Below are 21,560 nucleotides of genomic sequence, written 5' to 3'. Positions count from 1 at the left end.
GAGAAACAGAGCACGGGTGCCCCTGGACTTCCGTCATCAGGGTTCCGTCCTCCAAAGCCCTGTTACCTGAGGCCTAAGGCCCCAGAAAGAGGCAGGAAGGTCAATTTCAGATACCCCCCCAGCCCCGCCTCTTCCCTCTCCCCCCTCCCGCCTCCAGCCAGCTCAGCTTCCTCTCTGTGAAGAAACACTTTCACTTCCTGCTCCTTCAGGCCTCCCCTCGGAGAACAGGTAGGGCCCCCAGGGACCCAGCAGCTGGCATTATTACCCCCCACCTCCACCCGTGCCTCCTTTGGTATTCTTAAACAGCTCCCATCCTGCTCTGCCCAGCACCAGCCTCCTCCTCCTCCGGTCTCACGGGACCCAGGTGAGCATCTGCCTCATTTCCCCACCCCTCTTGCCTGCTCCTCCTGGACAGGCGCCTGCTCTGGTTCCCCCTTCCTAACACCTGGGCTTCTGGTCAGCAGGCTGGCTGATTTGTTAAGCTGTTTATTATCCACCTTCTCTACCCACCCTGAAGATGGATGCCCCTGAGAGCAGGCCTATTCTGTCCCCAGGCCACAGGCACCTAATTCTGGGCCTGAACTCCATGTTTGTGGGATGCATGGATGCCTGGGTGCATGGACCCAGGTCTCCTATTTCCGGGAGTGCTACAGGGGGAATGTTCAAAAATGCCCACCTCAACTGGTAACCTCACTAGTAACCCACTATAGGACTCTGTACCTGGTTAAGAGTTGGGATCCGATGGACAGATAGAGGGATGGCTATGTGAAAAAGCAAAGATTAAAATAATGGTAGAATCTAGGTAGTGGGCATAAATTCTTTTCCGTTTTTCTTTTTTTTTAATGTTTGAAGTTTTTAATAAAATTTAAAAAATGGGGCAATATTTGAGGGCCCCTCTGTGGTCTAGGAAGGGAGGAGGAGGGGAAGTTGTATAACTTTTGTCTCATGGAGCCTACTAGGCACTGAGTTTTGGCTAGGCTTGTTACTCAATTGGTCCACATTCACACGGCTGCACTAGATATTAAAACCTGAGATATTTCCCTGCCATTTGGTAAATGCTTGTCATTTTGAGTCCTCTCCCTCTCCCCCCACCCCAAGACACGCTGACTTTCCTCCTGGCATGCCCAGAGCACACCACCATCCAGTGGTGAAAGAATCCACACCTGGCACTGCAAGGAGCCTTAGGTCCATTCTGATTGGTCAGGGTCTCTGCCATGTTGGTTGGAAATATTTTGAACATAACCCCTGAACTAGAGCAGCCTTGAGCCTTATCTTCCTCCCTGCCAGAGGCCAGGCCATGGCTTGCTGGCCTCCCACATCCTGAGGATGGCCCAACCAGAGGACCAAGCCTTGGCAGCCCCCACCCATGGGGAGAGGTGAGCACTGCTGGGCCTGGGGTATCCATCTCCTGCCCCTGGATTCAGAAACCCCTTCCATCCAATTGGTGTCTCCCGCAGGACCCCACACCCCACCTCTGACCCCTCACCCCTAGGCTTTCCTTTCCTACCTTTGATCCCACTGGGTCCAACTGCCCAACTCTGACCCCTGGTTTCCTGGACCCTGCACTTCCCAGACTGGTCCCATCACAGGAGAATGGGGCAGGAGAGACCTGCTTAGGGGTTCTCGGGGGCCCAGAGCCACTTCTTCGGCTGCAGAGGACCTGGGGAGTGTGGCAGGTCCCAGAGCTGGATGCCCAGGCTGCAGAAGCCCTTTTGGAGCTGTGGCCACCCGGGGTGAGTACTCATGGCTGGAGACCCTTTCTGGCCCTCTCAGGACACCGTGGATCAGTTGGGACTCCGCTGGTTGCTAGCGATATACACAAACAGGCCAAACCAAAAAGGCTACTTATTGATTCAAATGATTGAAAATCCCAGAATTTCAGGAATGCTTGGATCCTGAGTATCAGACAACTTATACAGTTCTCTTCATTCTATTGGTGTTGCCAATGCTGTTTTGATTCCAGGTTAGGGCACATGCCCAGGTGGCAGGCTTGATCCCCAAGTGGGGAAGGGGGTGGGAAGAGGGGTTAATGTTACACTCCCACATCAGTTTTTCTCTCTCTCTTCCTCTCTGTAAAAATCAATAAATTATTTAAATAAAAATTAAAAGGCCTCTTCCCAAAGAGCTTCAGCAAAATTCCTGTAGAAGATTCCCATTGGCTGAGCTTGGGTCACATGCCCATCTCTGAACTACTCACAGTGGTCAGAGAGCACTGTCATCCTATTAGCTAGCCCAGATGGTGGACCCACTCTGAGGACTTTTGGGGAGTCAGCCCACCCACACTGAGTGAGAAGGAGTGGGGTTCTTTAGAGGAAACTTGGATTGTGGAGCCCTAAATAAGGGAATGGATGCTAGGCAGGCAAAAGTAACACATCTGCACAAATCCTCCTCATGCTGACCTTTGTCTTACCCCACAGAGTTTTCTGGTCACAGGACAGGAACCCTGCCAGGTCCTGGTGTTGAGGACAGGACCTTCACCAGGGGAAGTCAACACCTACCAGATCCAGAAGCTTCCTGGAGGTGAGGTGCCTACCCCCAAGTTTATAGTCAATAGCAAATTTATCATCAAGAATGGTCAACTTTACTTCCAAAGTATCTCCCAAATCTCCCCAGTCCTCTCTGCCTTCATCCTAGTCCGAGCTGTCATCACCTTTTTTTTGAACAATTTCAGTAGCCTCTTCTCTGGTATCCCCGTGCCTACCCTTTCCTTCCTGCAATCCATTCTGGGCTCAGCAGCCAAAGTAGTATTTCAGTCAATCAGCTGTTATACATTTCTGCCTTAAACTCTTAAAGGATATGCAATATCCTTAGTTAAATATTTAAACTCCTCATCGTGGCTGATAAAGTGTTTCAGTAGCCAATCTGCCCCCCTCTCCATCTGCTGCCCTTCATTCACTCTGCTCCAGCCTCGCTGCACTCCTCTGTTCCGGAGCTCACTAGATGAGGAGTCCTAGCCCCAGGGCCTTTGCATTTGTTTGCCCAAATTAATGCTCTTCCTTGAATGATTGACTTAGTTTCCATCCTTCTGCCCTCTGTGGAAATGTAACCTCCCTTGACCACCACAGTTAAAGTAGCCCTAGAAATTGTCAATTACTCTATTTGGTTTATAATAATTCACTTACCTTTATTTTTCTACTCATTTATTTTCTGTCTTCCTCTACTGAAAAGTAAGCCACAGGAAGGCAGTGATTATGTCTGCTTTTTGACAGCTGTATCTCCAGTATTTGGGAGTGAAAGATGTTCAATAAATACTTATAGTCTAATGAATGAATATTTGGTGGCATAAGTGGGATGCAAGCTTAATGACACAGAAAAATATGGGGTTTCCAAGGAGAAAAAATTCCCTGTTCTGAAGGTTCTTTGGGGTTCAGAACTTGGAAAGAGAGTCCCAGAGAAGAGGAGGCTGCCACCCCTCGTGTTTTCTAACTTGTCCCTCCTGGTGCCCTCCCCCAGGTGTGTCTCTGGAATCCTCTCACCGCTGCATGCCAGACCTTCCCCATCTCCTGGCCTTCCTGACAGCCAGCAGGTACAAGTCCCATCAAAAGGGCTAAGGGGGGTCCTTCCCTAAGACACCTTACCCACATTGCAGCTCCTGCTTTTCCTTCCCCAGGGATGTTTTGCCCAGAACACTGCTCTTGCCCCCTCCCACTCTAGGGTCTGGGGAACAACACGCAGGTGAGGCATGGTTCTCTAAGGGAGGGAGGGACAACTTTCTGCCTACTTGGTCCCGGAGGATGGCACTTGGCAGACCAACTACTAGGTTTGAGGGAGGGTAAGGCAGGGTGTCTGAGAGGGCTGGAGTGGGACTCCTGGGCCTGAATAAGGATGAGCCAAGGCCCAAACCACAGCTCTTTCAGTAATAAGACTGGGAACTAAGTCTCCTGGTGCACTGACATCTGGGACAGCTCACTTCTGCTGTCCCTCAGATACTCTGCAGAATGGCAGTGTCCAACTCAGCACCTCAGAGAGGATGATCTCTGTGGTGAACAAGCTCTACCTGGAGACCCACAGAGGACAAGGGATGCTATCGACCCCAGAGACAGCTCCGGAAACGACCAAGAGAAGTGATCCTGGTGAGCTGGCAGAGCGCAGGGCCCTTGAGATGAGGAAGCTGATGCTGCTGTTCAGTGGGACCAACCCTGTTTTCACATCCAGCCCCCAGGAGCACTGCCCCTCATCGGGTCTCCTGGGTGGAAGGCCCGCTCAGCCCAGAGGTACCCCATCCTGGGCCAGCTCTGGCCAGCCTGAGGGAGGAGGAGGAGGACGACGACCAGGAAGAAGAAGGGCCGGAGGATGTGCTTACTAGTCATGTCCAGGCCCTGGCCAGGGCCCGGAGCAGCTATGTGGCCAAGCAGTTCCGAGGCCTTCAGGCGCGCCTCGCATCAGAAGCTGAGGGCCCCCACAGGCCTGGGGACCCCGCCATGGAGCTGCTCCAGGATGTGCGGCACCTCCTTACCGACCTCCAGGATCACTTGGCAAAGGACCCCAATGTCAGGGCTATCTTTGGAAGCAGAGGACCTGGGGTCCCCCAGAAGAATGAGGAGGATCTTGGTAATAGGAGGACTGGGAGGGAATTGATAGCCACTCCCTGAACCCACATCGTTCATATATGTGCCATCCCTTGGCCCTAACTATGTGTTCACACCCAAGTTCTTCCTCTCTATTTCTGTGCGACCTGCTTCCTTTTCCACTCACCGCCCTTTCCTGTAGGCAGTACCACCTGTTCTATCCACCACGCTCCCTCTCACAAGGCGTGACAGCCATAATGCCCTCTCCCACATGCGTATTCACACCCAGCCTTCCTGTCCCGCACGTGTTCATACCCTGTCTACACTGGTGGTGGCAGCAGTTGGGGCGGGTGGCGGGAGGCAGGGTGGGTGGTGGAGCGAGCGGGTTGGTGTGGGTCAGCTGCTCTCCCCTCATCCACCCTCGCAGGCCCCGCGGTGGAGGCGGCCTTGTGCCGGGCAGTGCTGGCGCCACTGAGGCCGGCCTTGTGGACGCGACTCCGCAAGCTCAGGGCCCCAGAGCTGAGGCGGCTGCGGAGGCAGCAAACAGCCTTGCGGGCAGAGGCGGGGCCTCCCGCAGCTCAGGGGGCGGGGCCTGAGGGGCAGGGCCCCGCCCCCGCCCTGCGGCGCCGCATCCACGCACGCCTCCGGCACCTCCACGCGGCCTGTGCCCCACGCCGCAAGGTGGCGTTGCTGCTGGCGATGTGCAGGGACATCTACGAGGGCCTGGCTTCGGGCAAGAAACCAGGTAAAGAAGGAGGAGGCTGCGTCTCCCTGGATGTGGACCGCCCTGAGGGTTGTAGGAGCCATTTAGGAGGTGCCTGTGTGCACGTCAGGGGCGAGGTGGCATGCTCTATGGGAAGTGTTTGTGCAGACCAGGAGATCAGGTAAGAGGCGTTACACCCCAAGCAAGGTGAGGGGCAGCCAGCGCTCGCTGTCCTGGGGGTCGGATGGAAGGGGCCTGCACATCCCCATCCAGCTCAGAGCCTGCCCTTGGCGTCCCCAGAGTCCCTGGGCGCCGACGCCTTCCTGCCGGCGCTGACCGAGGAGCTTATCTGGAGTCCGGACATAGAGGAGACACAGCTGGACGTGGAATTCCTTATGGAGCTCCTGGATCCTGAAGAGCTACTGGGAGAAGGTGAGTCCCCATCCCCAGACGTCAGCACCCCAAACAGCCTCACCCTGCAACAGGAGGAAAGGCTGGCAAACTGCAGGGGCCTTCGGGCCACCAGGAAAGCCGGGAGAGCTGCACCAACACCTTCTTCTTGCCCTAGTTGGTTACTACCTGACCACGTGGTTTGGGGCCCTGCACCACATAGCCCACTATCAGCCCGAAGCTGGACGCGCACCCCAGGAGCTCAGTTCTGAGGCCAGTGCCACTCTGTGCCAGTGGCATCGCAGGCGAACGCTACAGGGGCAGGGCCACTCCAGAGCCCAGGTGACCGCTGGGTTGACTGTGGGTAGAGGGGAGGACTGGCCCAATTGTCTTTCTGATCCAGGTTCCTGCCTTGTCCCCCCAGCCTGATCTGCTCTTTGAGGAACCCTGGGAAATGCAGACTGTGCCAAGAGACCAATGATGAATAGAAATCTCAAAGCTTTCTGCTCTTCAAGCAAGATGCAGAGGCACCTGTTGTTTAGGAGCAGCAGGAAGAGGCGGTCCCAGGAAAAGGGGGCTTTGTGTTGGCTGTTCCTGCGTCCTGGATGCCCTTCCCTCATGTCCTCACTGTTCCTTCCCTCCCTTCCTTCAGATCTTGAGGCAGATTTCACAGTCTCAGTGAGGTTCTCTCAGACACAACTGTCTGCAGCTGTATCTCCTCTCCCTGACCTCCCTGTGGGGGGCAGAATGGCACCCCCTCTTCCTAGTCCCCTGGACTTGTGACTATGTTACTTTACATGGTAAAATAGGTGTTATAGATGCGACTAAAGATGTTAAGGTGGCAAGTTATCCTGAAACCTAGAAGGTCCAATATAATCACATGGGTCCTTATAAGAGGGAGGCAGGAGGTTCAGAGTCAGAGGAAGAGCTGTGATGATGCAAGCAGAGATTGGAGCAAAGGCCAGGAGTGAAGAAAGCAGGCACCCTCCAGCAGAAACTCAGCCTTTGATTTTAAACCCGTAAGATTTATTTTGGACTTCTGACCTTCAGAACTGCAAGATAATAAATTGGTGTGGATTTTAAGCCATTAAGTTTGTGGTAATTTGTTACAGCATCAGCAGGAAACTAATACATCCTACCCTGATCTGGAATCAAACCATGACCTCCTGGTTCATAGGTAGATGCTCAACCACTGGGTTGCTGGCTCAGTCCCCAGTAGGGGGCATGCAGGAGGCAGCTGATCAATGATTCTCTCATCATTGATGTTTTTATCTCTCTCTCCCTCTCCCTTCCTCTCTGAAATGAATATATATATATATATATATATATATATATATATATATATATATATATATATATTTTTTTTTTTTTTAAGGGCAGGCAGGTAAATGGAAGGCAGTCAGATTCTATATGTCTTTGTTAAAAAGTATTCTGTATCTTTTCTGATTTTTGAGCCACCATGATTCGAGTTCTTTTGTCTTAACTTTTGGGGTTGTTTTTTTTTTTACATCTAATATGGCATTTACATACCAGGAACAAAAGTAACAATATTAAATCACTAACACTGATTAGACAAGGAAGGATCTGAGGTGAAACAAATATCTACTGTTATCCAGAAGTTCTAATTTTTCTTCTGGGCAGTTAATTTCATCCATTCCAATATTTAGACAATATTCATCTAAAATACTCATCTAGATCTATATACAATTCTACCAGGGGAATTATTAGGGAGTGTTCTTGGAGGGGTTTGTCCAAGAGAGTTCCTTTATAATAGATATAGCCTGAAAAAGTGTATCAAAGCATATGTTGATAGAAGACCATTAGTGTGTGGCCAACAAAACATTAACTTCATTATCATAGCTGATAATCAGAATATCATTGTCTAGTAGATGAGAAAGATTAGCAGGTACCCAAGTTAAATTTTTCATGTCTAGTAAGGAGAGAGGTCTGGGGAGACATATATTGTTTCCATTAGGGTACCATAAGGAGGTACCATATTCATTCAATCAATAACAGTTAGGTGATATAAGAACAAGGTTTGAGCAGCATCAATTTGTGAGCATACAAGGCCTTCCTTGTTGATGTTTTGGGATGGCTGTACACCTCCTCCATAGTTGGTGACTTCTCATCTTTGAGATGAAGGAGAGTGTCAGAGACAGGGGCAAATGTCCATTCGTGGTTAGGCACCTTATAAGATAATGTCCCTTTAACACTGTTGGAGAGAGTCTTTAATGAATGTATTTCCCAATGGACAAAAAAAAATCTCCAGGTTGTCGTGGTCTTTGAATCTTTATCTCCTGGGAATACTGTGAAATGAAGGTTACTAATTAATTAGTTCCTATAATGCAGAATGTCTGCTTTTTAGTTTTCCTTATATTTGGGAAACAAAAATTTAAAAATCAACCATATTTTAAGAATAATTAGTCCTGTCTAAACCGGTTTGGCTCAGTGGCAAATGAATTGAGGTTAGTCTCAACTCATTTAGTTCCATAGTTATTTTTGTTTATCCTGATTATTTGCTAGTAGTTTTTTGAATTTAGTTATTCCTTGAAGTTCTATAAATCTTCATCCAGTTCAAACATATGGCCTGCTTAGAAGCCTGCAACTTAGAGTAGGGCAGAGTCCTTTACATGGATTTTTCTAAAGATACAATATACCAGCCGAAACCGGTTTGGCTCAGTGGTAGAGCGTTGGTCTGTGGACTGAAAGGTCCCGGGTTCGATTCCGGTCAAGGGCATGTACTTTGGTTGCAGGCACATCCCCAGTGGGGGGGGGGGGGGGTGCAAGAGGCATCTGGTCGATGTTTCTCTCTCATCGATGTTTCTAGCTCTCTCTCTCTTTTCCTCTCTGTAAAAAAAAAAAAGATACAATATACTTGCACGTGCATAACAGTAAAGCAACAGCTGTCCATGAGTGACAAAATTTAAAACTGACATGGTTATAGATTTAATTATAATGCAATTGATAAAAAAAACTTTGCTTTTATATAAGATATAACATTTTAAGACAACAATTTCTTGGTAAATAATTATTATTATAAAATGACATAGAGAATAATATAAAATTTGTATATTTTTAGATTCAATATATAATTTCAGCATATAAAGAATAAAAAATATGTAAGATTTTAAAATGAGGTACATGACCTATTGCAAGCGGTGTATTGAGCATTGAAAATAATACACAGCCCTGGCCGATGTGGCTCAGTGGATTGAGCGTCAACCTGCGGACTGAAGAATCCCAGGTTTGATTCCAGTTAAGGGCACATGCCCAGGTTGTGGGCTCGATCACATGCAGGAGGCAGCTAATCAATGATTCTTTCTCATCATTGATATTTCTATCTCACCCTTCCTTCCTCTCTGAAATTAATTTATATATATATATATATATATATATTACATAAACTCCCAATATGTAAAACGCAAATATCCAGAGTATCACTGCCAGATGCCCCCACAGGGAATTATCACTCTTGGTTTGCCTGGTGTTCCTGACTGGACACATGCTACCCTGAGAGTTTTCTGTTTGAATTTGTCTCTGAATCTTTGCAAGTTCCTTTCTGAAGCATACTGAAATTTCTATAACATTCATTTAAACAAAATATGTGTGTATAAATAGAACATAGTTATTAATTTTTATTTGTCAAAGCTTCCCACAAAATTTCAAGTATAGCCGAAACCGGTTTGGCTCAGTGGATAGAGCATCAGCCTGCGGACTGGGGGGTCCCGGGTTCGATTCCAGTCAAAGGCATGTACCTTGGTTGCAGGTACATCCCCAGTGGGGGATGTGCAGGAGGCAGCTGATCAATGATTCTCTCTCATCAATGTTTCTAACTCTCTATCCCTCTCTTTTCCTCTCTGTAAAAAATCAATAAAATATATATTAAAAAAAACTTTTTTCAAGTATATTAAATTGGCCTAATTTAGTTTAAAAATATTTCTTTTAAGAGGAGAAAATAAATCTTTGAGTCATTCTAGGGCCCATTGGAATGACCCAAAGTCATTTCTCAGTTAAAAGTCTTAAAATTCAAACTTTGAAGAGATTGTCAAATATACTTAACCAAAAGATTACATCATAAACTCTTTGTAAATCTAGGTTTTAAAAAATATTTTATGATAATGGCTCTAAAAGACATTAATCAAACTTAAATCTTTTAATATTTGAAAATTTTGGCCAGATCACAGAATTCTGCTTAATTTATATTCTTTTAAATTAGGCCAATAAAATATTATATCCTAATAATGCCATCCAGATGCTGAAAATTTACCACACATAATACACAAACACATTTATATCCTATCTAATAAAAGAGTAATATGCAAATTGACCATACCTCCGCTACAAACCACAAGCCATGCCCACCAACCAATCCGGAGCGAGTATGCAAATTAACACAAACAAGATTGCTGAGGCCACAGAGAGACCAGGAGGCTTGGGTTCCCCTGCAATAGAGGAAGCCAACCTTCCACCTTCCTGGCCTGCCTTGGCTTCTGCTCAAGGCTGCAAAGTTTCAATTATAGAAGATAAATAAATCCCAACAAAAATGGCTGCAGCCATGGAGTGAGCAGGAGGCTTGGCTCCGCTCAAGGCTACAAAGTTTCAATTATAGAAAATAAATAAATTCCAGATACCAGAGCCTTTGCTTGGGTCACCGGGGGACATGGCCAGCCTGCAAACCACCACAGGCCCCTCGCCCAGGCTGCCCCACACTCCAAGGGAACCCCACCCTGATCCAGGACACCCTTCAAGGCAAACCAGCTGGCCCCCACCCATACACCAGGCCTCTATCCTTTCTAATAAAAGAGTAATATGCAAAGTGACCATCATTCCAACACACAAGATGGCTGCCCCACAGATGGCCAGCACAAGATGGCCAACAGGGGAGGGCAGTTGCGAGGGACCAGGTCTTCAAGGGAGAGCAGTTGAGGACAATCAAGCCTGCAGGGGAGGGCAGTTAGGGGTGACCAGGCCAGCAGAGGAGGGAAGTTGGGGGCAACTGGGCCTGCAGGGAAGGGCAGTTGGGGTTGGGGGAGCCAGACCTGCAGGGGAAGGCAGTTGAGGGAGGACCAGGCCTGCAGGGAAGGGCAGTTAGGGGCAACCAGCCTGGCAGGGGAACAGTTAGGCATCAACCAGGCTGGCAGGGGAGTGGTTAGGGGATGATCAAGCTGGCAGGCAGAAGCGATTAGGGGCAATCAGGAAGGCAGGCAGGCGAGCAGTTGGGAGCCAGCAGTCCTGGATTGTGAGAGGGATATCCGACTGCCCATTTAGGCCCAATCCTAGGATTGGGCCTAAATGGGCAGTCAGACATCCCTTGAGGGGTCCCAGATTGGAGAGGGTGCAGGCTGGGCTGAGGGACACTCCACCTCTGTGCACGAATTTCATGTACCAGGCCTCTAGTCTATATATATAAAACCCTAATATGCAAATAAACTCATCAGCAGAACAACTGAACTGAACAACAGGTTGCTATGACATGCGTTGACCATCACCAGGGAGTGTGAGTGGAACATGACAGGTATCAGCAGCAGGCGGCAGAGTGCAGAACATGACAGGCATTGGCAACAGTGGGATGATGGAGCAGGTGAGCGGGGGTGCCAGACGAAGGCGGGGCACCAGTCACTGTCATCAGGGCGAACCTCTGGTGGTTACTGAAAATTCTTTGCTCCCACACACCAGGGTCCCACCAGGCACTTACATCTGCTGCTGGTGCCAGCCCTGATTGCTCAGCGCTATCAGCAAGTGTGGGTGGCAACTGCAGGCCAGATTGCCCCTCAGGTTTCTCCACCTCCTCCTGCTCCTAAGGGGTAATCAGGCCAGCAGCCATCGCTCGCACACACTGCTGGTGCCTGGCACCAGTCCTGATAGCTCAGCACTGTCAGCGCATGGGAGCAGCAGTGGCAGGAGTTCAGCTGCTGGCAGACAGGGGACTGGGGTCCGTGGTGGGAGGGGCCAGGCAGGGTTGCGGAGGATGGGCAAGACCCACCCCTGTGGCCACTGCAGCCTCACAGCCCACAGTTCCTTTTAAGGTGCATGAATTTGTGCACTGGGCCCCTAGTATGTATGCATGTGTATATGTGTGTGTGTGTGTGTGTGTGTGTGTGTGTGTGTGTGTGTGTGTGTATACACGGCTAATATGCTAAGTGTCCATCTGGGTAATGATATCACATAGTAACACCGGGCTTCCTCTCTCTAGCAATGACTAGCCTTGTAGTTTCTTCAGCCCAGAACCGAAACATAACTTGCTTTATAGCCAGGTGCAAACATTTTACACTTTAACCAAAAGTTTGTGAAGCACATTCCCCTGCCTCACCTCATTAGATCCTCACAGAACTCCTGGAGTAGCTAGATGGGAGACTTAGTAGAATTCTATTTTCTTTTCATTAGCTGGAAAATGGAGATTTTTTTTAAAGTATATTTTATTGATTTTGTACAGAGAGGAAGGGAGAGGGATAGAGAGTTAAAAACATCGATGAGAGAGAGCCATTGATCAGCTGCCTCTTGCACACCCCCTACTGGGGAGATGCCCCAACCAAGGTACATGCCCTTGACCGGAATCGAACCTGGGACCTTTCAGTCCCCAAGCCGTCGCTCTATCCATTGAGCCAAACCGGTTTCGGCGGAAAATGGAGATTTAGAAAGCTTAGAAACTTGACCCTACAGAAAGGAAGTAAGAAATGGTGGAACTTGAAAATGACTTCAAGTTTTGTCATTACACAGAATATAGTCAAACACTGCTGCAGTTAAAGATTTTACCCTTTGTTCTCCCTGAGGGATCTACAATAATAATGTGCTTCATGTTGATATTTTCTGCTGTGTTGCTAACAATTACCTGAAAGAGAAGTTGGAGTGCTTCACCTGGCTGGAAAAAGTTTATCTAAATCAGAAAGCAGGTCTAATTAAGCAAGTTTATTGTGTATATATATATATATATATATATATATATATATATATATATATATCAAAGGCTAAATTGACTTGTGCATGCACGATGCATATAAAGCTCTAGCTGGCACCAATTGCACAATTGTGTTTCGATCTGTCATTGTCAATCGTGAATTTGGTTGACACTTTTACTATAGAGGAAGAGAGAATAGCAATATTAAAATATTTCTTCTAATTAATAATTTCCTTTCATTGTTCACGAATCCATGCACTGGGCCGCTGGTACTACATAAAGACCATATACATAAAGATGTTAACATAATTTGAATTATAACTTTTGCAGAGAAAATGCAGTAATTTTTTCCCTCAAAAATGAATCTCCATACCTCATGTATTATATTATCACAACTATATAATTTCTCCCAACTTAATTTGAACTTTTAACTCTTAGAAGCCTCAATTTTCTTTTCTTTTGTTTGTTTGTTTCTTTCTTACTTACCTTATTTTCCGACGTATAAGACGACTTTTGAAACGAAAGAAAGTCAACCGAAAATCGGGGGCAAAAGACCAAAATTGCACAAAAATTACCTGCAGATCTTGACGGCAAAGTAAGTCTTTTCTTTGAAGTGGGGGGTAGTCTTATACAGCGAATATAGGCCTAAACCTATGTTTTAACTGTAAAATTAGGGGGTCATCTTATACACCAGAAAATACGATTTCTTTCTTTCTTTCATATATATTGATTTCAGAGAGGAAACAAGAGGGAAAGAGAGAAACATCCATGATGAGAGAGAATCATGGATTATCTGCCTCCTGCAAGTCCCCCACTGGGGATCGAACCCACAACCCTGGAATGTGCCCTTGACCAGAATTGAACCCAGGATCCTTCAGTTCACAGGCCAACACTCCATCTTCTCAGCCAAAGTGGCCAGGGCAGCCTCAATTTTTAATAATTACCAAAATAAAATAAGTGACCATCATTCCTTAGGTTGATGTTTATGAACACACTAATGGCCCAGTGCATGAAATTCATGCACAGATAGGTCCCTAGGCCTGGCCAGCTATTAGGGCCAATCAGGTTTCCTGCCTCCCCACTTCCTCCTTCCCTCGCTCCCTCACCGCACCGTTGCTCTCCTGCCGTGTTCTGCACCATCCCCAGATGGTCAACACACATCTGTTCGAACTCCGGGTCTAACTCCTGAGGGGACAATTTGCATATTAGCTTTTTATTATATAGGATTTTAAACACACTCTTTTTAAATTTTTGTTGATTTTAGAGAAGAAAGTGAGAGAGATAGGAACATCAATAATGAGAGAGAACCATTGACTAGCTGCCTCCTGCAAGCCCCCCACTGGGAATGGAGCCCACAACCTGAGCATGTGCCCTTGACTAGAATTGAACCTGGGACCCTTCAGTTCACAGGCTGATGCTCTATCCACTGAGCCAAACCAGCCAGGACCACACTTTCACTTTCAAGAAACATATCTTTAAGCAAAGGACTATAACAGCTGAAATTCATTTCACAGACTTTGGCAATAAAGGCAGGCAAATTTAAAGACTTATTTAGTAATCACTGTTTCAGTATTTCACGTTATTTCAATATATCTAGACAGTTAATAACCTTAATTAAAATTTATTAATTTAGAAAGGAGTAGTTGAAATAAGTTAAAAGTGATTCAGACCAGAGTTTCTGGCATCTGCATCTCAAAGGTCCTGGGACTTTGGCTTTGGAAAGCCAATTATAGCATTTTGAGCTGAATAGGGGAGATTTCGGGGAATGTAAAATGATTTAGTGGGCTTTGATATTCTGGCCCCTCTGACCCTGAAAACACTGCATAGTAAAACAAGAACAGCACTTTAATCCCTCGAGGATTGGCAAATGTTGGCAAAAGGATAAGCTAATTCACCCATTTTGTAATGTTTCTATTTGAGTATATTTTTCTCTGAGGCTCTGTAGCAATTACAGAGAGATCTAGTTTATAGGTAGCATATAGCTGAGTGCCATTTCTGACTCATAAAGGCTTACATATATGGAAAAGACACATTGATCTAAGTAGGCCTTATTCTCCATTCACTTCCCCGGGAATGGGAAAACAGGTCTAGCTGCAGGCAGGGTAGCATTAAACTTAATGATGCCATTAACTGGCCAAACCTCTTCATTGTCCACTTTATAGTGGGGCCAGGCTATGTTGCAAAAGATTAGCCTTTTTCTTGAGGGACCCCCAGGCAATTTTCCCCCAGATGAAGAGTTTGTACCCCAAAAGGAAAGGGGACTCTCTAGGCACTGTGGTCTGGTTCCCCATCTGCAGAGCATGTGTAGCAAGCCGAGGTTAGGCATCTCTGCAAGTCTCTGGGCTGTCTGGGCCATTCTGAGTAGGGCGGGTCTCCTGTTAAGCATTCTCTGACTCTCATGGAGGTCAATAATGAAAAGATGGTTAGCAAACATATGGTCAGTCTCAGGATTAGGTTCCTCTTGCGGGTTCCCTTAAAATAATCATTTTCCCTTTTTGGTTCAGAATCTGTTTCATTTAGTTCTAAATATATATTAGCCTTCTGAAACAAAAAAAAACATGTGGGCATCACTGATTTTAAAATATCTACCAGGTGATGCCGGGACCGGTTTGGCTCAATGGATAGAGCATCGGCTTGGGGACTGAAGGGTCCCGGGTTCGATTCCGGTCAAGGGCATGTACCTTGGTTGCGGGCATATCCCCAGTAGGGGGTGTGCAAGAGGCAGCTGATCGATGACTCTCTCTCATCGATGTTTCTAACTCTGTATCTCTCTCCCTTCCTCTCTGTACAAAATCAATAAAATATATTTAAAAAAAAAATATCTACCAGGTGAATTGGGACTAAATTGGTCAGTAAAATATGTTGCTCCTAATTGAAAGGGAACGGGTTCTGATTTTAAAATAGCCATTGGATGCTTAGACACCTCTACCATTTGTACAGAAGCTTTACCCTGGGGAGAGGAACACTTAGATGGGTAGGGTTAAGAACAGATAAAGTAGCCCCAGTATCTACAAGGGCCTTAGTAACTTCCCCTTTTACGATAATTTCAATTTCTCCTAAAATATTAGTAAGGAGAAGAGGAAAATACCTCTCATAGACCTGGAGCAGCCCTATGTTTGCTTCTGTTTCCTCTTTGTAAATCACACTTCAGGTTTTCTTGTTAAACAATCTTTCTCATCGTGAACTCACTTTTATAGCAAAAAACTCCTTTCTGGTTTCACAGCAGACCTTATTTAGTAACTAGAGGCCCAGTGGACAAAATTCGTGCACTGAGGTGTGTGTCCCTCACCCAGCCTGCACTCTCTCCAATCTGGGACCCTCAGAGGGATGTCCAATTGCCCTCTCACAATCCAGGACTGCTGGCTCCAAATGCTCACCTGCCTGCCTTCCTGATTGCCCCTAACTGCTTCTGCCTGCCAGCCTAATCACCCCCTAACCACTTCCCTGCCAGCCTGATTGATGCCTAGCTGCTCCCCTGCCAGGCTGGTTGCCCCTACCTGCACTCCCCACAAGCCTGGTCATCCCTAACTGCCCTCCCTTGCTGTCCTGGTCACTCCTTACTGCCCTCCCCTGCAGGCTGCCCACCCCCCTACTGCTCTTCCCTGTAGGCCCAGTCGCCCCCAACTTCCCTCCTCTGATGGCCTGGTCACCCCTAACTGCCCTCCCTTGCAGGCTCCTCCCAACTGTCCTCCCCTGCTGGCCATCTTGTGGTGGCCATCTTTTGTCCACATGGGGGCAGCCATCTTTGACCACATGGGGCAGCCATCTTGTGTGTTGGAGTGATGGTCAATTTGCATATTATGCTATTATTAGATAGGCTAGAGGCCTGGTGCATGGGTGGGGGCCAGCTGGATTGCCCTGAAGAGTGTCCTGGATCAGGGTGGGGGTTCCCTTTGGGTGTGAGGCAGCCTGGGTGAGGGGCCTGTGGTGGTTTCCAGGTGACACAAGCAAAGGCCCTGGTATCTGGGATTTATTTATCTTCTATAATTGAAACTTTGTAACTCTGAGTGGAGGCCTAGGCCAGCAAGGGTGGGCAGAAAGTTTGGCCTCCTCCATTATCAGGGAAACCCAAGCCTCCTGCTCTCTCTGTGGCCTCAGCCATCTTGGTTGGGTTAATTTGCATTCTTGCTCCTGACTGGCTGATGGGCGTGGCTTGTGTGTGTGGTGGAGGAACAGTTAATTTGTATATTACTTTTTTATTAGATAGGATTCTGTTGGCTTACTCTCAGAAGCCAGTAGGTGTATTAGTTGGAATAGGTCAGAATAGCCAGGATTACATGTTCTAACAGTTAAATTTTTGTGAATCCATCATGGTCCCAGATGAAGTTGAAAACAATTGCTGGTTCCTCTCTAGCTGAGACCAGCTGTTGGAATCCCTCTTCTCATTTTCCTTCAAGTGAGTGGTAGTAGAGGAAACTGAAGGGGAAGGAAGAAGGGAGAGGAAAGGGTGAGTCCAGATAAGGAAGCTCAGAAAGGAAGGGGGAAATAGGGTATAGGCATTTATTAGCTTCAGAATACTTTTTTTTAAAAATAAATCTTTATTGTTCAGATTATTACAGTTGTTCCTCTTCCCCCCCTCCCCCATAGCTCCCCTCTACCCAGTTCCCACCCCACCCTCTGCCCTTATCCCCCACCCCACTATCCTCATCCATAGGTGTAAGATTTTTCTCCAGTCTCTTCCCACACCCCTCCAAATCCCTTTCCCCCTGATAATTGTCAGTCCACTCCCTTTCTATGCCCCTAATTATATTATTTTCACCACTTTATTCTGTTCATCAGATTTTTTATTCACTTGATTTTTAGATCCACTTGTTGATAGATATGTATTTGTTATTCATAATTTTTATCTTTACTTTTTTCTTCTTCCTATTCTTAAAGAATATCTTTCAGAATTTCATATAATACTGGTTTGGTGGTGATAAACTCCTTTAGCTTTTTCTTATCTGTGAAGCTCTTTATCTGAGCTTCAATTCTGAATGATAGCTTTGCTGATTAAAGTAATCTTGGGCCGAAACCGGTTTGGCTCAGTGGTAGAGCGTCGGTCTGTGGACTGAAAGGTCCCAGGTTCGATTCTGGTCAAGGGCATGTACATTGGTTGCGGGCACATCCCCGGTGGGGGATGTGCAGGAGGCAGCTGGTCGATGTTTCTCTCTCATCAATATTTCTGGCTCTCTATCCCTCTCCCTTCCTCTCTGTAAAAAATCAATAAAAATATATTTTTTTAAAAAATAAAGTAATCTTGGTTGTAGGTTCCTGCTATTCATTATTTTGAATACTTCTTGCCATTCCCATCTGGCCTGCATAGTTTCTGTTGAGAAATCAGCTGACAATTGTATGGGCACTCTCTTGTAGGTAACTAACTGCTTTTCTCTTGCTGCTTTTAGCGTTCTCTCTTTGTCTTTTGTTCTTGGCATTTTTATTATGATGTGTCTTGGTGTGGTCCTCTTTGGATTCCTTTTGTTTGGAATTTTATGCACTTCCTGGACTTGTAAGTCTATTTCTTTCACCAGGTGGGGGAAGTTTTTGGTCATTATTTCTTCAAATAGGTTTTCAGTATCTTGCTCTCTCTCTTCTGGCACCCCCATAATTCTGATGTTGGTACACTTGAAATTATCCCAGAGGCTCCTTACACTATCTTCATATTTTTGGATTCTTTTTTTCTTCTTGCTTTTCCTGTTGGGTGTTTTTTGCTTCTTCATATTTCAAGTCTTTGACTTGGTTCTTGGGATCCTCTAGTTTGCTGTTGGATCTCTGTATATTATTCTTTATTTCAATCAGTGTATGCTTAATTTCTAGTTGGTCCTTTTTCATATCCTTGAGGGTCTCACTAAATTTATCAGCAGTTTCTAGAGAATTTTTGAAAAACCTTATAATTGTGATATTGAACTCTGTATCCAGTAGTTTGCTTTCCTTCATTTCTGTCATTTGTGACCTGTTTCTTTGTCTCCGCATTTTGGCTGCTTCCCTGAGTTAATAGAGTGGCTTTGTGTGCTAGGTGTCCTATAGGGACCAGTGGCTCAGCCTCCCCAGTTACCTGATGTGGACACTCTTGGTTCACCCCTTTGTGGGCTGTGTGCACAGTCTTGTTGTATCTAAGCCTTGATTGTTATTGGTATCACTGGGAGGAATTGACCTCCAGGCCAGTTGGCTGTGAGAATCAGAAGATGGGAGAACTTCTCTGCTGGAGACACCCTAATGGGGCAAGACTTACTTTAGTGGGGTTTTGGTGCTCACTAAGTCTGCCCCCAGAGTTTGTCCCTTATGGATCTGAAGAGTTGTAATCCCGATGGTCCCACTCTGACCACTGGGTACACTGGCTCTTGGATCTCCAATGAGGTGCTAATTTAGCCTCTGCCTGAGGCCACCCAGCAGGAGCTTGGAGAGATCTGCAGATTCCTCTTCTTTGTTTGGGGTTTGGAGGTTCCCAGATGAGGCCCAGCTGTGAAGCAATGCAAGCTGCTGTGGGGCCTTGGGCCTTCTTTTGGATGTTCTGGGTCTCTCTGACCCAGCTGCAGTTTATTAGGTAATTTTAGGTTGCAAAACGCCAGGCCATTCATATGCAAAAGCCTCTTTGAACAGCTTGGGTGGGGCAGGGTCTCATGGAATTAACAGGGCCATGCAAACAGCCTGGGTCCCCAGAGTCTCACCTGGAACTGGAGTACAGAGCAGTCAGGAGCTTGTGTCTCCCTCTTGATTTAAAAAGCCAGCCTTGTCCTCAGTTGCCTTGTCCTTTCTGCACGTGCTTCCATATCTCTGCACTTTACTTCAAAGCTCCTCTGAATCTTCAGTGTGCTTTTCTCTTTCCTTCTAATTGTAGAATTTCCACTCAGCCAGCCTTCCTGTGGTTCTGGATGATTTCAATGTTGTCTTTTAGTTGTAGTTTTGAAGTGGTTGTGTGAGGCAGCAAGTTCAGGTAGTTACCTATGCCTCCATCTTGGTTTCCAGCTTCAGAATACTTCTGAGATAGTCTATAAACTTTCTATTAATTGCCATGTTGGGGGAAGAATTTTTTCTATGCTTCTCCTTAGAAGCTTCCAATTTCCAAATCAAAATATGCTTCCAAAATAGCCATTCAGTTTAATTTTAGAACTGGTATTTTTCTAATTTCTGAATGAAAATATTAATGTAGGTACCCAAAGACAACTCCATTTTGGCCATTCTTAAGTTGATATTTTCTAATTAAATCTTCCTGTAAAGCACTTGCAAGTAAAGACTTCCTATTAGGAGTGTTAAATGAGGGCCTGGGTTTGATAGTTTATGGCTTTGGAGGCACAATTTCCCCGTGTTATTTATTTGCTTTTGGATATCTGTAGTCTGAGCAAATTTTCTAAACATGCTATATAGTGGTCAAGGGTAGCCTGTTTCTCTCCGGCTGTCTAAAACAACCAGAAGCATTCAGGGCCGGGCAGACAAAGCCTTAAGATGGCCCCTGGATGAGCCATTTAGTTAATTACAGTTGCGTTTGGGACTTCCCTATGGGGCTCCTGCATTTCTGACACCTCCACAAAGATTCTTAGTCACCTAGGAATAACCAAGAATCATTCTGGAGGGAGAATATGCCCCTTTACCTTCAGAACTGAAAGAGTTCATCTCTCATTAATACCATAAAGTTTTTATTGCTCAAGCTCTCAGAAAGCAATTCCAATTGAAAAGCCAAAATCAAAATCAGCCACTCATTTTTCCCCCCTACAGTTCTGTCTTAGCCTGGATTCTTTCAACTCTTAACCTTAGTTCCACCTCAAGGATTTTAAGACACACCTCAAATAAAGTCGAACCCTCTATCAAAAGCAAAAGAAGGTCCTGGGCTCAAGAGACAACTCACCACATTCACCCAATGGGTGGGGAACCAGTGGGCTCAACGGGCCCTTTGCTGGATCCTAGAACCAAGTCTGGGTCTGCTGGAAGGTCCTGGGTGAGCTTCTTTGGAATCCTGCCACAAATACGCCAACTAATGTTAACATAAAAGCATTCAAACCTGTAAAGAATTTTTGTGAGTTTATTTGAGCCAAACTGTCCACAATTTTGGGAAGTAGAATCTCAATGGATTAGGATAATGCTTTGGAGAATGGTAGTTTTTTCTCTTTTTTTTATACACTGCAATCAAAGGAGGAGACGTAGGTAGGTTACATGAAATCCATTGGTGATAGATTAGAGAGGTGGAAGAGAGAAAAGTGAGGAAACCTTTGGGACTGGATAAAAAGTAAAATGATAGACACACACTTTTTTTACTTAGGTGGGAGCAGGAGAGTTAACAGTCAACAATTCACATGATAGCCAAAACCGGTTTGGTTCAATGGATAGAGCGTCGGCTTGGGGACTGAAAGGTCCTGGGTTCGATTCTGGTCAAGGGCATGTACGTTGGTTGCGGGCATATCCCCAGTAGGGAGTGTGCAAGAGGCAGCTGATCGATGACTCTCATCGATGTTTCTAATTCTCTAATCTCTCTCCCTTCCTCTCTGTACAAAATCAATAAAATATATATTAAAAAATAATTTCAGACACAATCCGGAGAATCCAAGATGGCTGCCCGGGTAGGCAACTAGCCGCAGCCGCACACAACAATTTTAATAAAATACAACTAAAATATAAAATGGACATTACCCAGAACTACAGGAAAGTCGACTGACTGGAAATCCTACAACGAGAAGCAAGGAGAAAACCAGAAGGAAGAGCGGAGGAGCTGTAAAAGCCTAAGGTACGGAGACACGCGGCGAGCGGAGAGGATGGAGCCGGAGAGGAGGGAGGCCGAGTGCCTGGCTGGCGTTCCCAAGCGGGAAGCAGAGAAAAGCTCTGATTGTCCTGGGCCCAGCTCCAACTGCTCTGAACCCCAATTCTAGGCCAGGCCCTGGGGACCCAGGCTCACCCATAGGGAGCTGGGCTGTAAGGCGGAACTCCAGGGAACGGCGAGAGGAGGTCTGGGAGGCGCGTACAGTGGGCGCAGAGAAGGGCCGGCCGGCTGTGCCGCGGGATTGCCCTGACGGGAAGGAGACAGGGGCTCCAGACTGCTCTGAACGCCACCTCCAACTCCACTTCCAACTGAACTGAACTCCAATACCGGACTCAT

At 46.5% G+C, this 21,560-nt stretch overlaps 1 protein-coding gene across 6 annotated transcripts; it reads left to right on the top strand.

Annotated features, from left to right (window-relative positions):
• The first annotated feature begins 14 nt into the window (after positions 1-14).
• Positions 15-6,863, top strand: RINL (Ras and Rab interactor like). Of its 6 annotated transcripts, none has more exons than XR_014797025.1 (12): positions 15-364; positions 1,288-1,376; positions 1,574-1,733; positions 2,418-2,520; positions 3,454-3,526; positions 3,590-3,675; positions 3,927-4,073; positions 4,156-4,551; positions 4,936-5,392; positions 5,512-5,643; positions 5,780-5,943; positions 6,026-6,754. XR_014797025.1 is itself a non-coding variant. In XM_084906987.1 (12 exons), the coding sequence occupies exons 2-12, from the start codon at positions 1,327-1,329 to the stop codon at positions 6,080-6,082; spliced, it is 1,686 nt and encodes a 561-aa protein (XP_084763113.1). In that variant the 5' UTR covers positions 15-364; positions 1,288-1,326; the 3' UTR covers positions 6,083-6,750. The 6 variants fall into 6 exon arrangements, 5 of the variants coding, with proteins under 5 accessions (XP_084763113.1, XP_084763114.1, XP_084763115.1 ...); XM_084906987.1 differs by having other exon boundaries at positions 4,936-5,253; positions 6,026-6,750; XM_084906988.1 differs by having other exon boundaries at positions 3,611-3,675; positions 4,936-5,253; positions 6,026-6,749.
• Positions 6,864-21,560: the final 14,697 nt, after the last annotated feature.

The sequence above is a fragment of the Pipistrellus hanaki genome (assembly GCF_964339955.1).
Source record: "Pipistrellus hanaki genome assembly, chromosome: 15".
Taxonomy (NCBI): domain Eukaryota; kingdom Metazoa; phylum Chordata; class Mammalia; order Chiroptera; family Vespertilionidae; genus Pipistrellus; species Pipistrellus hanaki.
Note: the sequence above shows the minus strand (reverse complement) of the source record. Positions and strands in the feature narration are given on the sequence as shown.

Bases quoted from the DNA above. Each gene is read 5' to 3' on its own strand.
- RINL (XM_084906987.1), top strand. From the start codon at position 1,327: ATGGCCCAACCAGAGGACCAAGCCTTGGCAGCCCCCACCCATGGGGAG. The intron at 3,676-3,926 runs GTGAGGCATGGT...GCTGTCCCTCAG, and splicing joins GTCTGGGGAACAACACGCAG to ATACTCTGCAGAATGGCAGT. The intron at 5,254-5,511 runs GTAAAGAAGGAG...TGGCGTCCCCAG, and splicing joins GGCTTCGGGCAAGAAACCAG to AGTCCCTGGGCGCCGACGCC.